The sequence below is a fragment of the Panthera uncia genome (assembly GCF_023721935.1).
Source record: "Panthera uncia isolate 11264 chromosome B2 unlocalized genomic scaffold, Puncia_PCG_1.0 HiC_scaffold_24, whole genome shotgun sequence".
NCBI lineage: Eukaryota > Metazoa > Chordata > Mammalia > Carnivora > Felidae > Panthera > Panthera uncia.
The window spans coordinates 111,939,922-111,958,416 of record NW_026057580.1 but is presented as its reverse complement, the minus strand read 5'-3'; the positions used below and the strand labels follow the sequence as shown (position 1 = coordinate 111,958,416).

General features: G+C 47.7%; 1 protein-coding gene across 1 annotated transcript in view; it reads left to right on the top strand.

Moving 5' to 3' along the window:
• The window catches only part of PLG (plasminogen), a 43,732-nt gene extending 25,529 nt beyond the window's left edge, over positions 1 to 18,203 (top strand). The window contains exons 11-19 of the mRNA XM_049654553.1: positions 3,142 to 3,323; positions 4,993 to 5,141; positions 6,697 to 6,790; positions 8,963 to 9,083; positions 10,487 to 10,561; positions 11,178 to 11,318; positions 12,987 to 13,093; positions 17,106 to 17,251; positions 17,899 to 18,203. Of these exons, the coding sequence (XP_049510510.1) occupies positions 3,142 to 3,323; positions 4,993 to 5,141; positions 6,697 to 6,790; positions 8,963 to 9,083; positions 10,487 to 10,561; positions 11,178 to 11,318; positions 12,987 to 13,093; positions 17,106 to 17,251; positions 17,899 to 18,060 (1,177 nt within the window). The 3' untranslated portion in view covers positions 18,061 to 18,203. The remainder of the gene's footprint in view (positions 1 to 3,141; positions 3,324 to 4,992; positions 5,142 to 6,696; positions 6,791 to 8,962; positions 9,084 to 10,486; positions 10,562 to 11,177; positions 11,319 to 12,986; positions 13,094 to 17,105; positions 17,252 to 17,898) is intronic.
• Positions 18,204 to 18,495: the final 292 nt, after the last annotated feature.

Sequence of the window (18,495 nt, the reverse complement as noted above, 5' to 3'; positions counted from 1 at the left end):
AAGTATATACAATATCAATATTCAAAGAATCCATTGTATTTCTATACACCAGAAATAACCAATTGGAAAAGAAAGATTTTAAAACAATGTCACTGACGATGGCATCAAAAACAAAATATTTAATGATAAATTTAACAAAGTGTGTACAAGAACTACATACTGCTTACTACAAAATGTTGAGAAAAATTTAAAAGATCTAAATATAGGTATACTATGTTATGGATTACAAGAGTCAGTATCAATTCTCACCAAACTGATCTTTGGATTCAACCTACATTCAAGCAAAATTCCTGCAGCTTTTTTTTTTTTTGAAAAAGAGACAAAATCTGTAGGCAAGGGACCTAGAATCAGCAAAACAATCTATAGAAGAAGAACAAAGTTGGAAGACATACCCACCCTGATTTAAAGATTTACTATAAAATACAGTAATCAAGACACAGTGGTAATGGCAGAAAGGTATACAAATAGAAAAAAGGACGGTCCAGAACCAGACCCACATACACATGGTCCATTGATTTTCGATATGACGGCAAAGCAAAGCAGTACAGAAGAGAAGTCTTTTCCAAAATCATTCTCGAACAACTGGATATCCACGTGGAAAAACAAAACCAAACAACCCAAACCTTGACTCTTCTTACCTCAAATTAGAGAAAACTCTTAGACCTGAAGGTGCAGGCTAAAACCTAAGCTGAAATATAAAGCTTCCAGAATATTTTAATATCCTTAGGGAAGGGAAAAATTTTTTTAGACAGGACCTAAAAGGCAGAATAAAAGAAAAAAGAATGTATACTTTGGACTTTAACAAAGTGAAAACTCCTGCTCACCGAAAGTCATTGTTAAAAAAAAAAAAAAAAAGTTAGTCAGAGACTGAGAGAAAAATACTCTCAATTCATATATCTGCTGCATGGTTTATATCCAGAATATATACATATTCTTCCTACTTGCTAATACAGAAACAAACAACCTAATAAAAATGGACAGATGAGTTCATTAGGCGTTCCACAGGGAAGATACACAAACGGCCATTAAGTACCTAAAAAAATGCTCAACATCTTAGCCATCGAGGAAATAAGAATTGTAACCACAATAACCAATGGCAGTGGCTGTTATTGAAAAGAGGAAAGACCGACAACAATCAGTGGGGCCAAGGTTGCAGAACAACTCTACCCGCCGCCCCGTGTTCTGGGTAGAGTAGGAAATGTACAATCATTTCATGTGAAATCAGTCTGATATCCACATGCATCTACCCTACAGACTTGCAGTTCTATCCCTGAATTTTTACCTAGAGGAAATAAAAACACGAGTCCACAAAAATATCTACCAGAATATTCGTATCAGAGCAACTTTATTCATAATAGCCCCGAACTGGAAGCTGCTTCAGTGCCCAGCAATAAGAAAAGGAATCCGTAATTGGTGGTATATTCATACAATGGATATCATTCAACAATAAAAGGGAACAAGCCACCGATACTCTTAAATAGCTCAAAAAAATCATCCTGAGGAAAGAAGCCAGACACAGAAACGTACGTACCATGAGTCCGTTTTTATGAGGTTCTGGAAGAGGCAAATCTGGTTTATGGTGAGAGAAATCAATAGTATTTCCTCCCCCAGAGGGGCAGCAGAGATACATTGAACGCTGACCCCGCTTTCTGGGGGGATGGGAATCCCGTATAATCCTGTATAATCCCGTGGGTTATACACGTATATGTGGTCAACAAAACTCATCAAACTCCCTTGAAGGTCTATGCATTTCGCTCTGTATTAAGTATACCTCGATTCTAAAGAAGAAAGAGATCAGGGCCCCATTTCAAAAGGTAGAACTTTCGACACATCCAGTTGCTTGGGGGCCTCTCTGAAGGGGCCCCGGATTGTTGGCCAGGCCCCGTGACAGTCACTTGCCTGTAGTGTCCACAGACATAGTGCTGGATTCCCATAATTCATAGTATGTTTCAGATTTTCTCAGCAGGTTGTGGGTCTGAACTCGAAAGAGGATTGCAAAGCTGAGAAATCCCAGAGGCTGGGGCAGTTTGGTGGGGGGGGGGGGGGGGGAAGGGGGGGTGGCAGGGACCACACTGCCCAGTGTTCCCAGGTTCCTCACCTGCTGTGCCTCTTTCCCAGTAGTCTCTGACTCTCCCGTAAGCCCTCAGCCCCGCTGCTGCACCCTCACATCTCCTTTCACCCCCGCTTTAGCATCATCTGCCTCCCTCCATCCTATGTGGCTGCAGCGAGGGAGTCCCCAGTCTGCCTGCCCCCACCCCTGCATTTCCCCAGAAGGCATCCTTTAGAAACACATTCTGCCTGGGAGCTAGTTTCCCAGGCGAGCTTTTCTTAAGTCTTTCAAAGCCCAAGCCCACGAGATCTACCTGAGAGGCTATTTACAGTATTTTCATGCTAAGTGCACAGCATTTTAGCAACATGGTGAACCGGTCGATGGAGGGGGCTGGCCTGGGAGTGTGGTCACAAGTCACTCCTCAGGGGAAATATTCAGTTCCTACTTACATACCTCTGTGTATTCATAAGATAGAGATAGAGATATATTTGTATGTGCATAAGAAAAAAAAAATCTAAAACATCTGCTTTAAAATCAGTATTGGTTATCCCTGGGGAAATGTATATAACATTCCCAGGGAAAGGAAGACATTCAGGTACTTTCTTTTACACATTTAGGTATTATCTGTTTTTATATGACGTGCATATAAACTATATTATTAAAGTAAAAATTATAAGCTATGGTTTAAAAACATCTTTTTAAGTTTATTTATTTTGAGAGAGATAGAGACGGCATGAGTGGGGAAGGGGGATAGAGAGAGAGAGTGAGAGACTCCCAAGCAGCCTCTGCCCAACACTGGGCTCGAACTCATGAAACCGCAAGAAAAGGTGACCTGAGCCAAAACCCAGAGTTGGGTGCTTAACTGACTGAGCCACCCGGGCGCCCCTATAAGCTGTGCTTTAAATGTACCCCGTTGTTTAGAAGTTGAGAACCATCTGTGCTTGTCACGATTATAATAGCAATTGGCACTGAGGTACAGGTAATGGAACGATTTCAAAGTCACTTACTATCAATCAGTCTGTTATAACAAAAGTCTGGGAGGGCCCCAGAAGATTCTCCACCTCTCACGCCCTGTATTGTGGACTCCACAGCGGCCTGACCATGAACTACTGCAGGAACCCAGACGCCGACAAGAGCCCTTGGTGTTACACCACCGACCCCAGTGTCCGCTGGGAATTCTGTAACCTGAAAAAATGTCCGGACAGAGAAGAGAGTGCCACCAAGTCCCCGACTGTTTCCCAGGTTCCGAGTGCAGAGGACCCTTCCGAGTCAGGTGAGAAGTCTGTGCCCTGACGTCCACACACCTGGGCATCGGGAGGACGCGAGGTGGGACGTCTCTTGGAAGGGCTTTATTGCTACAGGCAACTGAGCCCCGGCTGATGGTCGGCCACCGGAGGCCACAGCCGCTACTGCCTGTGTGACGTGGGTGGGCCACGTTTTAAGGACTTGCAAACCAATTGGTGGTGAGGGATGGATGAAATGTGAGCCCGAGGAGACTGAGGGGTTGACCATGGCAGCACTGGCCAGGATGGAATCTGCTGGAACACTCAACGCTCACCTCCTCCATGGGGAAGTAGAAATGATTAATTCGGTTTTGAATGTACTGAGTTAGGAGGGCTCGGAAGGCAGTTGGGTGAGGCTCCCTGACACAAACCTGGGAAGGTGGATATGTGGCTTGCGGGGTGCCTGGGCCCGAACACAGGGTTGTGATTGTCATCCGAGGAAAATAATCACCCTCCCCTGTGCTTCCCTGGCCCTGGGAGTGTATGTAGCTCTGAGCGCTTAGCACCTACTTCTGGGCTTGTCTCCCCTCGGCCCCAGCATGGAGACTCAGGGGTCCAGGGCCCATCTGGCAACATTTAGGTAACTCAAACACCTCCAGAGGGTAATGATTAAAACAAGAACTTGGTTGGAAGTTGAGACCCCTCTCCTTGCTGAGATGGGCTTGGTTCCTCTGAAATGCTCACCTCCCATTCCCTTGACCAGGCTGAGCACATCTCTCTTTCCTCTCTCTCGGTGACACCCTAGGCTCTGTGCCCATCTGCATATCCCTCCTAGATAGTACTTGAGATGACCCCCCCATGGGTCTCCCACATGCCTGACTCACCTTTGGTGTGCGGGGTAACTCCCCTCCCCTGGTCCTGGCAAACACCGAGGTTCCAGGCTTCCCAGATGGCCCCCCTTCTTGGCAGAGAAGCTAGCTGGCCCAGCTTTCGTTTTTTGTATTTTCCAAATGGCCATCAGAGCACTGGTGCCCTGGGTCCCCCTATGGCGTATGTATCATGTTCTCGGCGGGGGGGGGGGGGGGGGGTCTTGTGGAAGCTCCCTTTCCCGAGGCTTGAGTTGAAGATGGGCTTGAGGAAGAGGCCCCAAGTCATTTCTTTTTTTTTTTTTTAAATTTTTTTTATCTTTTATTTATTTTTGAGACAGAGAGAGACAGAGCACGAACAGGGGAGGGGCAGAGAGAGAGGGAGACACAGCCAAGTCATTTCTTTAGGAACCCTTTCACCGCAGAGGGTGGGAACTCACAGCACAGCTCCAGCCAAGATAGACTTGTTTATAAAATCCTTTTCAGTCCGCACTCTTTTTATCCACCCTTGATGAGAATGGGGTGCCCAGGGGTCGCCTGACGGCTCACAGAACTACCTGCGTCTTGTTAACCCTCCACGTGCTGAAACTCCCCTTGTTACGAAATTGACCTACTGTCCTAGCCAAAATTCCCATGCTAACATCTTGGCTTGTGATGATTTCCCAGGCAGTAGCGTTTCCAGTAACATTTTAAAGTAGTCAGCGCTCACTGGGATTGTCAGCATTCCAGGGCCCTGAGAATGTGACCGCAGGATCTGTCGTCAGAGGATCCGCGCAGGCTGTATATCTTCCTTGCCATCCCGGAACCGCGCAGGACATATCACCCCCCCCCCCCCATTTTCTTTTCCCTACAGATTGCATGTTCGGGAATGGCAAAGGATACCGGGGCAAGAGGGCAACCACCGTTTCGGGCATCCCCTGCCAGGAGTGGGGAGCCCAGGAGCCCCACAGACACGGTATTTTCACTCCTGTGACAAATCCACAGTCAGGTCTGGAAAAAAACGTAAGCCACTTTGATTTGGACTCTATTTGGCCTTCTGCTGACCGATCTTTGCAAAGAGGATTGGTCCTGTGGTACAGCAAGGCAGCTGGACAGGTCCTCGGGGGCGGCAGAGAGGATTAGGAGAGACCTCAGGAACTCAGCCTCCGTGTAACCGGCATCAGCACGTGGCAACGACCCTTTCCAAGGGCAAGCAGACCTCTGGGCTTGTGGCCACTGGGCTCAGGCCCCTCACTTCGTCTGTGACCTTTAACATTGTGGGCTGTTTCTACTTTCTCGCATTTGTCTTCTACGTTCTGGTGGTCAGGGGTGACTTTTGTGACATTTTAGTCAAATTTTTCTAGAAAAAAATGTGGATGGTCCATTAGGACTCCACGCGGTAGGATTTTTCCTAGTCTCACCCACTCTGTGGGGTGGTTTATGTGGGGGGTCTATACAGGACAGGAAAAGAAAGACATCGCCTTCCTGTGGCTTGACCCTGTTGGAATGTGCATGGTTGCCGAGAACAGTTTCTGGAACAAGAGCAGATGGGCGTCACTGGGGAGGACACCGCAGAGGTGAACCTAGGGATGAGTCAGTCGTGTCCCATGGTCCACTTTTGCTTCTGCTTGGTCTCTAAGAGGTCCGCTGACACAGGCTGCTGGAGGGGCGGCCCCTTTCTATCACCTCTACCCAGGGCACCTGGGGGGCTCAGCCAGTTGAGCGTCTGACTTTGGCTCAGGTCATGATCTCACAATTCATGACTTTGAGCCCCACATCGGACCGGCTACTGTCAGCGCAGAGCCCAAGTTGGATCCGCTATCCCCCTCTCTCTGCCCCTCCTCTGCTCATGCGTGCTCCCTCACTCTCAAAAATAAAATAAACATTAAGGAAAACCTACAGCACCTCAGGGCGCCTGGGTGGCTCAGTTGGTTAAGTGTCCGACTTCAGCTCAGGTCATGATCTCACAGTTCGTGGGTCCGAGCCCTGCGTCGGGCTCTGTGCTGACAGCTCGGAGCGTGGAGACTGCTTCGGATTCCGTGTCTCCTTGTCGCTCTGCCCCTCCCCAACTTGTGCCCTATCTATGTCTCTCAAAAAATAAATAAATGTAAAAAAAAATTTTTTTTTAAAGAAAAAAACCTATAGCACCTCTCCCTTAGCCCCTCGGGGGTTCTATCCACTCACAGGGGGCTTGACCGATGGCAAACTGAGTCAGAAGCTTTATAATATCCTAAAAAAATAACCTTGCCCCCTACTGCAAAAAACTAGGAACACCACCTTTTATCTTTTTTTTAAGCATGTTTATTTTGAGAGAGTCAGAGAGATTGAGCGGGGGAGGGGCAGAGGGAGGGGGACTGAGGATCTGGAGTGGGCCGTGGGCTGACAGCAGAGAGCCTGAGGCGGGGCTTGAACTCTTGAGCTGATAGATCATGACCTGAAGCGAAGTTGGACGCTTAACCGACTGAGCCACCCACGCGCCCCACTACGCAGCTTCTAACGACAGCAGTGAAATGTCTGTCTGAATACCTTCTCTGCCCTGCTGTGCCCAGCCCTCCATACACCTGCCTTTTGTTTTCAGTACTGCCGCAATCCCGATGGTGATGTCAATGGTCCTTGGTGCTACACGATGAGTCCAAGGAAACTTTTTGACTACTGTGATGTCCCTCAGTGTGGTAAGTTGCTTTCCTTTCTGGAAGGAGATGACTTCTCGGATAAATGCAGCATCATCTCCCTGATACAGATTTGCAAAAGGAAGGCTCTGAGCTGAGTGCGTCGGGTGGGCTGCCCTCTCTTCATCCTGGGCCTCTTGAATCTGTCCTCCTGGTGGCCCCATTGGTCAGGGAGTCCCCTTCCCTGACACCTAAACAAAGTAAATACACCATCTTTGCAAAGAGCAAACTTAGAGGTGATCCGATCAGCCTCAGGATGGTCTCACTGAATTCTCCATGTCCCGCTTGGGCTGCCTGAAAAGCAAATTTAAGTCCAGTCCCCAGACAGGTGACTCTTCTCTTTCAGTGGCTGAGAAGTAAGAAAAAACATACGAACAACATGACCCAGCTAAGCATACCATGTACGTTGCAAACCTATAAACAGTCATCCTAAGAATTCAATGAGAAGTAATGTAGATTTTTACCAAGCCCCAAATCTCCTTTCTCCTCAGATTACTATTCATTACCCACACATTAGCCACATAACTTAGAGAAAGCTTGTCTGGATTCTTTCCTCATTTCCCTGAGGCTTTCCAGGGAGCCAGAAGCTTGGATCAGGGAAAGGAGAAAATTTGGAATAACAGATCCATGGGAAGGTCTGGAGAACAACATAAGCCTCTTTGATTCGGACCCCGTGTCATTTCCTGCAGACCTGTCTTTGCACACAGAATTCGTGCCGGTTACAGAAAACCAGGCTGGACCGCCCCTTTGCTCGGCTTGGTTACATGTGATTGTGTCTGATTGTGTCTGATTGTGTCTGCCTGGTGGAGGGACTAGTGCTGGGGAGGGAGAAGCTCTGACTGCGGAATCACTGAAGACCAGCGTGCAGAGGCGGTTGGGGGCCAGTCGGGAGCACAGGTGAAGAGCACGGGAGCCACTTTGCCAGGCTTTGCACCTGGGGCCCTCCTGGGTAGAGCCGCGGGGTGGAAGGAGCGGCCAGGGTGACAGGCAAGTTTGCACTCGGCTGCTGTTATTCTGCTGTCTGGATTTGGGGGGAGTTTATAGCTGAATCTTCCTCGAGTGGGTGTTCTCTCTGTTCCGCAGAAGCTCTCTTGGTGGCCCCTTCATCTGGAAGTCTCTGAATGGGGTTACTGCCTTCCCTTCAGCGGGTCACTCCTGATCAGCCCTGCCCCTTCTGGAATACCTGGCCGCCTCTTACGGCCCAGGCTCTCCATGCTGGACAGGCCGCTTGCTCGGCAGGATGGCCTTTAAGTTGTCTTATCAGCATGACATTCCTGTCATGGGCTTCACAGCTGTGCCTGGGATGATGCTCCTCAATGCCCATGGAGGAGAAGTACAGTAACTTCACAGGTGCAGCCCTAGGCCACCACCAGATGCTCTGGTCTTTTGGAGGCTAGAGCTGTTTTAGGCATTAGTGGGTGGTACCAAGGAAGGAGCACTGCCCTTATTGCCTAGGGGGAAAGGTAGGAGGGAAATAGAGAATAGGGCAAGTGGCTGTAAGTCATCCCCAGGGCATTGGGTTAGTCTTTGGAAGCTTCTGGAAGCCCTGTCCCGAGGTTGGCTGAGAGATGTTTAGGACAGTTATCTTTGTTACATACAACTATACACACACACAGACACACACATGGGTACGTGTATGTACACAGAGTTTCACATCAAAAAAATACCCATCGTGCCTTTCAATGGACATGACAACTATGGTTTTCAGTAAACTATGTGGTTCAGATGGCACAGAAGAAGAAGAAGAAGAAGAAGAAGAAGAAGAAGGAGAAGGAGACAGAAAGAGAAAGAGGAAGAAGAAGAGGGAGATGATGATGGAGATGAGAACCTAGATAAATCACATCAAGTCAGAATAACATTTGTGTCATGGCGCCCTCAGCAAACTCTCACTGTAACACCTAACTCTGCTTAATCCCTCCCCCCAAAACAATACAAGAGCACTTACATTTTCCTGAAAGGAGAAGGTTCTGTGTTGTCTACTGCCACTTTTGAAATCAAAGGGAAAAAAATATCCCAAAAGATGCTTATGACCTTGCTGTTCAGTTTGGGCTTCGAGATGTCAAAACCTTCGTGCTTTGGCCATGACCCATTGATCTCTCTGGAGTTGTGTGACACAATGGCTACCTTTCATTTCGCTTCTTTAAATGTGACTCTCTTCTCCACTTTGTGCCACAGTGTCCGCTTCATTTGATTGTGGGAAGCCCCAGGTGGAGCCGAAGAAATGTCCTGGAAGGGTTGTAGGTGGATGTGTGGCCAACCCACATTCTTGGCCCTGGCAAGTCAGTCTTAGAACAAGGTAACAATATTTCCAGAAACGATTAGTTCCATTCTTCTATGTAAGCCCTGCAAAACCTTTCTCATTTCACACTGAATCCACAGAGCTTATCAGTACCTGCCTCTATATTCTTAGGAGGAAGGAAAACGACGAAAATAAAATTATATTTTTCTAGGTTCTCTACTTTGAAAATAGCCAGAATTGGAATATTTTCCTTGATCTGGGCATCTATCATCAAACTCTGCGGACGTAGTAATTTATACCAAATTCCGATATTTCTGGCAAAGTATTGGAGATGCCTGGAGGGTTTTTATCAATGTCTATTGTCTCTTTGGAAGACAAAGGGCAGGGGGTATTTTTAGAAATGTGTTACGTTGAGGGAGGCATGGGCAAAGTTATCTATAATCTTTGACCGATACCCTTTTTTTTTTTTTTACACTTTTGTGAATTCTTGAATTTAATCAAAGGGTGCTCAGCCATTCATTCACAAGCACATCCCATGTCTTCACTCTAAGATAGTTCAGGAGCACCATAATTCAAGAGTGATCAGTTCTGGTCCTATGGAACCCAGAAGGTTTGGGTGACGGTTTCAGTGGCATGGGCTTTTAATAAGTTCGATTTTCCTGGATGCCTCTTATAAAGCGCACGTGTGAAACAGGCTGATCTGTTTTCTGTGTTGCTCTGTCATCTTGTTTCGACACCAGGGCAACACTTCTGCATTCGGTTGTTGTTCTCAATTGCCTTCCTTCCCTATACTTGGGAGATGCCACCACTAACCTCGACTTCAGTGTATTTCCTTCTTTTGCTGAGTTGGCTTTTCTTCTCTTCACCTTATCATTTATTAACTCCTTGCTATACAAACCCTCACCTTTCACACATTTCAAGTTCTTTCTTTCCCCAACCGTGCTGTGGTCTATTTCCTGACTGATTATTCGGGCACTTACAATCTGTATCCCTTTCATTACGATGGAGTGGCTGACACCCAAAGGGTACATATGAGCAGATTCCCACAAATCGCAGCTATTCGGGGTCACATTTGGTTCAGGCCTTGCATAGGTCTTGCCATAAAGAAATAAAAGAGGCCTCAAGGGTAGGACCTTTGGCCGGTCACTCCTGTTGGAATCCGGGGCCAACGAGTCTAAGCCACGGGTGTGGACTTCCTGTTGCAGCCCCATGGCTTTGCTCTCCTGTGGACCGGTTGTGCCTGGGTCTTCCTCTGCCAGCTAAAGTGTGGTGAGGATGAGACCTTCTGGAAAATACACTACTGAAGCACAACTCAAAAGTTCTTGCCATCCCGATGATAGGCTGGTAGCCTTTTCCTATGGGAGCATCAACGTTGTTAAAATTGAGTGAATACTTCTTTCGGGCTTTCTGTAGAACATATCACCTGATTTGAACTAAAATTCTGGCAATTTTCCTTATAGATTTGGAAAGCACTTCTGTGGAGGGACTTTAATAGCCCCAGAGTGGGTGTTGACAGCTGCCCACTGCTTGGAGAGGTATGTCTGGGGAACATGAAGACTTGTCTTAAAAACTCTCTGCCTCTCTCCCCTTCTCCTTTCCTGATTTCCTCCCTCCTTTCTTTCTCTCTCTGCCCCTTCTTTTCTCCCTCTCTCCCTCCTTTCTTTCCTCCTTCCCTCCCTCTTTTCTCCATCCCTCCCTTCTTTTCTCCTTCCTTCCTTCCTTCCTTCCTTCCTTCCTTCCTTCCTTCTTTTTATGGCAGTGACACTAGGGACCAGGGAATGGATGTGAAGTTTGAATCAGAATTTCCAGGGCCACTGGATGAGAGAGAAGGGGAATATTTCTAGGGAGGGTGGGTATGTAGGCCTGGGTCCATGGTAGAACAGACCTCCTCACTGTGACAGACACGGGTCCTCCCAGGTTCTCCCGACATGGGTATCTGTCCATTCTTCTTCTGTGGTCAGGCCAAAAGCAGCTCGAGAACATTCCTTAGTGACCAGATTCAAGTAAACGGTGAGCTTCCTCTCTTGCCACTTGGAGGTCGCTGACTGTGGGTAGCGAGGTGGGGAGAAGACGCCATGTTTATGACTCAGAAGGCCACCTGATGAAGGGGCTGGCACATGACTTTGCTCCAAATGTCACCACCTTTCCTAGATCCTCAAGGCCTGCAGCATATAAGGTCATCCTGGGCGCACACCGAGAAATAAATCTTGAAACGGATATTCAGGACATAGAGGTATCCAAGCTGTTCTTGGAGCCCACACGTGCAGATATCGCCTTGCTGAAGCTAAGCAGGTACTAACTCACCCTTGGTTTTCACCCCAAGATCAGGGATAACATTTGTTTATGCCCGGGTTTCATGAGCATAACAGAGTTGTGCATATGTGCGTGTGTGTGGTGGGGGGGAGACACCGTCTAGGACATGAAAGACACAAAGGCTTTGGGGAACAGAGAAAACCTGGGTTCAGTCCCATTCTGCCACACATTAGCTGTGCTCTTGAAAAAAGGCATCAGACAGATATCACAGGATTTCACTCGTAGGTGGAATTTGAGAAACTTAACAGATGATCACAGGGGAAGGGGAAATAAGAAAAACAGAGAGGGAGGCAAACCCTAAGAGGCTCTTAAATACAGAGAACAAACTGAAGGTTGATGGGGGGCGGGAGGAAGGGAAAATGGGTGATGGGCATTGAGGAGGGCACTTGTTGGGATGAGCACTGGGTGTTGGATGTAAGTGATGAATCACAGGAATCTACTCCTGAAACCAAGACTACACTGTATGTTAACTAACTTGAGACTGATCATTAAAAAGAGGCACCAGGATTCGGTTTCCTTGTGTGGAAAAGGAGTGAGTTGAAATACGAAGTGCATGAAGCTCTCACTTAACCTTGGCCAGTCAGCTAACATACATCCATAATCAGAGAAGTATTCAATTCTTCCAGGTTGACCGTTCTCCTCTCAAAACAATAACTGTTTGGGGGAAACCAAACAAAATTACATGTTTCAAAGCACTTCAAAAGCTACAATATAGGGGCGCCTAGATGGCTCAGTGGGTTGAGCATCCGACTTTGGCTCAGGTCGTGATCTCGCAGTTTGTGAGTTCGAGCCCACGTGTCGCTCACTGCTATCCGTGTGGAGCCCACTTCAGATCCCCTGTCTCCCTCTCTCTGCCCCGCCCCCGCTTGGGCTCTCCCCCCCCCCCCAAGTAAATAGTTTCTTCAAAAAGCTACAATATAGACCCACACACAAACACATACACACACAATTCACAAATGCAAATTCCTCTTCCTCCTATGTTTTTGTTTTTGCTTTTGCTTTTTTGGGAGACAGAGAGAAAGAGAGTGCTTTTTTGGGAGAGAGAGAGAAAGAGAGGGCGAAAGTGAGTGAGGGGCAGAGAGCGAGTGGGAGAGAAGCAGGGCTCACCCGAAGCGGAGCTCATGTTTTTACCCAAAGCGGGGCTCAAGCTCACCTGAACGCGCGAACTGCGAGATCATGACCCGAGTCGAAGTCGGATGCTTAACCGATGGAGCCACCCAGACGCCCTTCCCTGTCTTTGGTTTTATTTTCCCTGTTGAAAAAGAATTTTGTTAAGTCTGACGAAATGATAAACCTGCTTATGTTACTTAAAGTTAGTGATATTTGGAAGCTGGTGCCAATGGAGAAGGCTGATCGGACAGCTATTTTGAGAGTAGGCGCATTTGGGCCGGGCAACAAGGCCCAGAGAACACACGTACCGTATCTGGTGGATTCCAGACAGCGTGGGATGAGCCAGGATGGGCCAGGCCAGCACCAGGAGAAAAGGTGTTTTCTGCATCGCACTGTGTCACTGGAGCAGGGAAATACCAGCTCAGAGGATTCTGGGGGCTTTGGGCCGATGGCATCTTGTTGTGAGTGACCAACAGAGGAGTGGCGCGAGAATCCTAACGAGGCAGTCCGATGTAACTTTTGATGTTTTTCTTTCAGATCCGCCATCATCACCTCCAAAGTGATCCCAGCTTGTCTGCCACCCCCAAATTATGTGGTTGCTGACCGGACATTATGTTACATCACTGGCTGGGGAGACACCCAAGGTGAGAGAAATTCCCAAACTCACACAAGGAATTGGTGTAGACCTATAGCCTACAGGAGAAAACGACCCTTTGTGCAAATTCCTACCACTTTTCCTGAGGGTCCACCCTTCCTGACTTTGTCTTGGTTCCCGCCTAAGTCTCCATAATTCATCGTCGAGGGACGTGGGCGAGGGACAGAGTAGTCCCTCTTGGGACTGAGTCTCTTGGCCCATACATGCAACGTTGATATCCCATCCCCAGGTAAGTAGGGTTTTGAAGTAGACCTAAACATTAAGGGTGTTTGATTATTGTTCATGTGAAGTTAGCCACACTGAGCTCCCTAACATGGCACGACACAACAACAAAAATTGCCGTTAAGCTCATCTCCCCAGGTCCCCACATGCATTCGTAGGCGTGGAGAGGCTGTTGGTGGTGGGACAGACTGACAACTGGGGGAAAGGAAGGAAGGTTCCAGCCCTACGGTGGCGTTCGGTGTTGGTTGATGGGGTGTGCGTGAAAGAGGAAATGCTTATGCAGGATCCTGTGTCAGCACTCGTGCTGCATTCGGGGGGCCCCATCTTCTCTTGGCAGTAGGCCCTGATAGGGATTATACTCGTCAGACTCGGGCCTCAAAACATTGTAAGAATGTCTTAGATCTCTGCCTCGCTTTCTCCAAGTGTTGGTGAGGGCTCCAGAATGGGGGTCAGGGGCTCCGGAGGGTAGATCTCGTTCTGCCGCTCGCTGGGCAAACTGGACAAATCACCTTGCCTCCTTGTACCACTTGGCCTGGAAGCCCTGACCTGTAAAACCTGCGTTTTCGAATTGTGTTTCACACAGTATTTTGTTATTAGCTTTCGTTTAAGCAAGGTTTTGTGGTTTTGGGAAAAAAAAGTTAAAAATGACTGGCCTTGGTCACTTCAAATCTGCCTTCCTTCTTTCTGCACTTTTCCTACATTTGTGAAACCTCACCTCCTGAATGTTGCACGTCCCCTGCTTTCCGTGCTTTGGAGGCTGTGAGCACTGAGAAGTTAAAGGGAAAGCTTCCCAAATGAAGCGTCGCTGTGGATGTGACAGTCTATTCCGTTGTTTTGCATTTAAAAAAACTTAAACATCCCAAACCCCTATGAGTTCAATATTTTTTGTTTCCATTTTGGAAATGAGGGATCTGAGGTTCCGAGAAGGTACAGGGCGGCCCCCTGGGAGCCTCATGCACAAAGGGCGGGCAAGGGGGGTTCTTGAGTCAGAACCCCGACTCCCACCTATCGGCTGCAGGCTCTTCTTGAACCCGTTTCCTCAGCTGGAAAATGGGCTGCAGGGCCACGGTGGGGGAAACGATGAGAGGGGTGCACGGAGCACTGAGCACGGCCACCATCCACAATTTTCTAACTGCCATCCTGTGCTAGGTTCCTCCATCTACCCTGGCCTCGCCCTCAGGTCGAGTGGGAAGACGATTCTCCGTATACTCAGTGAACCAGGAGGAGTCACAAAACAGAAGTCACGCCTGTTTACCACTTTTCTTATGTCAGGAGTGACGTTAGATCAGTGTCCTCGGCTTCTCGGCGTGAAGTCAAAACTCTCCCGTTCTCCCTTTCAGTCTCCGGACTTTCCCTGACTTGCTATTTCAAAGCAAGGGAAGCATTCAGGCAAGGGGCTCGTTCCGGTTAGTCCTTCAGCAGCAGAGTGCTTCTGGGGCTGCTGCCTCTTCCTCCCCCAGCCCCTATCAGGGCGCCCCTATCTAGGACACCTCCAGCCTCCCGGCCCTCAGCAATGCCATCTCTACTGTGGCCACCCGATGGCAGCACTTCTGCACAGACCACACCAATTTCCCCGCCAGCTAGTGGTGGATTTTGTCACCAGCCTCGGGACGGGTCTTGCTCAGAAAGCAGACACAAGGGCAAGACACTTGAATAAATCAATTTGCAGCAGGGTATTTGAGAGGGCTGGTCCCTCCCCACGAGTACTCAACTCAAGTAGTGCACCCCACCCGATGCCTCCTCGGGCCCTTCTTCCGCGGTGGCTCTGCCCAGCCAGAGCTGGGTCAAGCCTCTCCTTCCCAGATGGCGGTCCCCGTCCACGCTCCTGTCAACTCCAGATCCAGCGTAGGTATTCCAAACTCGACACGACCGTCCAAGTTTATTCAGAGTCTTTGGAGAAGGAGTAGCACCCCATCTCCTGGCTGTTCCACGCTAGCAACGCTTTTTTGCGAGACACGTGAAAGCCGGGCTTGCAAGATTCGAAAACTGGATTATTTCTGAAAACACATGCCCGGGTGTGTCTATCTGGAAAAGCGGTGTTTCCTCTGGCTGTTTTGCAAATGTTCCACTTCAATTTGCCAAAGTAGAAAAAAAAAAAACCAGTTTTTTTTACAAAAGAAATACGAGTAAGACAAGCACATGGGAGAATATTTACTCTCCCTAACTGGAAAAGAAGTGAAAACTAGGAAACAAGCCAGGACAATTTTCACCTATTATATTAGCAAATATTTTAAAAAATATTAAATACTCAGAAGTGTAGGGTGAAGTGCCCTTTTGTTCTGGTGAAATCGTGTCCTGTCATACACTTTTAGAAAATAATTTGGCAACGTTAACCGGGAGCCATAAACACATGTATATAATTTCTGGGAACCAGGGTAAGAAAATGTTAAGGAATATAAATAAAATGCATGAACAAAGATGTGGACAGTTGGAAACCACTGTAGGAGCCCAGAAACACGGGTGTGAAGAATTTGGGCAATGATGTCACAGACCCAACTTCAAATCCCAGTTCCTCCGCTGACTTGCTGGGTGATCTTGGGCAAACTACACACCCTCTCCCAGCCTCAGTTTCCTTCACTGTGCAATAGAATTGACAAAAGTGCCTATTTCGTGTGACTATGGTAAGGATTAAATGAGAGACACCACCGAACGAGCCTGTGCCTGAAAAAGTTTATTCCGGTAAAAGTCAGCCATTTTTTTTTTATATCGTGGTAAAGTATATATGACATAAAGTTTACTATTTTAATTATTTTGAAGAGTACGACTCAGTAGCACTTAGTACATTCGCAATGCTGTGCAACCACGACTACTATTTCCGGAACACTTTCCTCACCTTAAAAGGACACCGCCCACCCATGAAGCAGTCACCCCCATCGAGATATTAACTACGGGCACCCGGATGGCTCATTGACCATCAGACTCCGGATTTTGGCTCAGGTCATGATCTCACGGTTGTGAGATCCAGCCTCACATTTGGCTTCTCGAAGAGCGTGGAGCCTGCTTAAGATTCCCTCTCCCTCTCCCTCTGCCCCTCCCCTGTTCGTGTGTGCTCTCGCTCGCTCTCTCTCTCTCAAAAAAAAAAACACAACCCACTAATTACAAAGATCGTAGTATCCAAAAAAAAAGCCCTTATTATATAAGATTGTGTGAAATCAACCAGGGTATAAAGTCGTGCAATATGATATAAGTGGTAAAAAAGAAACAAGCATCTAAAAAAGACTGAAAGTGAATATATGATATAGTAACACCTGTATTTCTCAATCTCTCTTTACATGTTAAAAAAGATTTCTTTAGAGTTAAAAAAAGAACCAAAGAAACATAACAACACGAGCCCCAAAACACCACAAAGAAACCCAGATTTTTAAACCCAGGTCTTGGGAACATGAAATCATATATAATATTTATACCTTTAAGGGGTAGAAAGAAAGAGAAGAATTCCAGTAGTATTAGGAACTGACTTAATTTTTATTTTGAGAGAGAGGATGTGAGCAGAGGAGGGGCAGGGAGAGAGGGGTACACAGAATCCGAAGCAGCTCCAGGCTCTGAGCTGTGGGCACAGAGCCCGACGTGGGGCTCGAACTCACGAACCGCGAGACCATGACCTGAGCGGAAGTCGGACGCCTAACCGACTGGGCCACCCAGGCGCCCGGGGAACTGACTTCTTTATACAACCTCACGGTCAAACAAGAGACCTGTCACTGTTGCTCGGTTGTGCCAGAAGTTTCCTTGGGGGCATATTTGGGATCTGGTAGCCATTTCCTTAATCTTTTTAAACACAGGGACCTTTGGCGCCGGTCTCCTCAAGGAAGCCCAGCTACCGGTGATCGAAAACAAGGTGTGCAATCGCTACGAGTATCTCAACGGAAGAGTCAAATCCACAGAGCTTTGTGCTGGGAATTTGGCCGGAGGCACCGACAGCTGTCAGGTGAGGACAAAGTCCAATCTTCCGCCGTCCTGCGTCGGCCTCTTAGATGCCTCTGCCCCCCAGTGGCAAATCCAGGAAGCCTTTGTCCATTGAAGGCCACGTCCACGTGCTACCCAGAAACATTTCAGGTCTGGCCCTGAATGCGGACTGAGGTCATCTGAGGGGATTTCTTGGGCCCTGAGTTCCAGATGGGTTGTAAGGGAGTCGTTAGGTATCATCACTGCCAGAGCCCCACACACCTGGGGACTGTGTTGGAGCACGGGACTCGGGTGGTGGCCTTGCTAGCAGGGAAGCAAGGGAGGGTATGGGGAAAAGACCAACTGTGCCCCCTTTGCAATTACTCTGGGCTTTACTCTGCCGAAGGGAAACCCCAAGGCACGAAGGGATGAGTCCACTCTTCACAAGGGACTTCTCCCCCAGGAACACCAAACGGTGTGGTTTTGCTAAATGTACCCTGTTAAGTACCGAAGCACTTCAGCCCTTGTTGGGTACTGAAGCTACTCAAGTAACACATTAATAAGTTTCTTTCTAATTGCAAAAGAATGTTCAAGTGCTGGGAAAACATACATTTGGGTAACAGGGGTGACATCCCATAATAAAAGGGTGCCGGTTTCATCCTCTCGTGGTTCTTTTCTCTCTCTGTCCAGGGTGACAGCGGAGGGCCTCTGGTCTGCTTCGAGAAGGACAAGTACATTTTACAAGGAGTCACTTCTTGGGGTCTTGGCTGTGCCCGCCCCAATAAGCCCGGTGTCTATGTTCGTGTTTCAAGGTTTGTTCCTTGGATTGAAGGGATAATGAGAAACAATTAATTGGATGGGAGACAGAGCGAGGCGTCAGCACATCTAGAAGCTGGACCGCGGGTGGGGAATTGAGCACGCTCAGAAATGATTGACAGTAATCAGACCAACACACTGTACTTACACCACCCGCTGCTAAACCTCAACATTTTTTAGTATTATCGTGGATAAATTGTTCCTGTCCGTGGACTGCTGGATTCTGTAATAAAAAAAGTAACACATTTATAACATTTGTTGAAAATAAACTCTGTACTTCCTTTAACTTTTTTGAGCTTCATTGTTTTCTTGTTCTTCGTTTATCCTACCCATTTTAAAGAGTGTGACTGCCGCACTTAGGTGATCTCTCTCTTTCTCATAAGGAGTCGTTGCGTAAAGGACAAAGAAGCCTGTAAGATCATAGAGAAGAGAGCAGAGAAGTCCTAGTAAGCCGCCCATATGTTTATCATG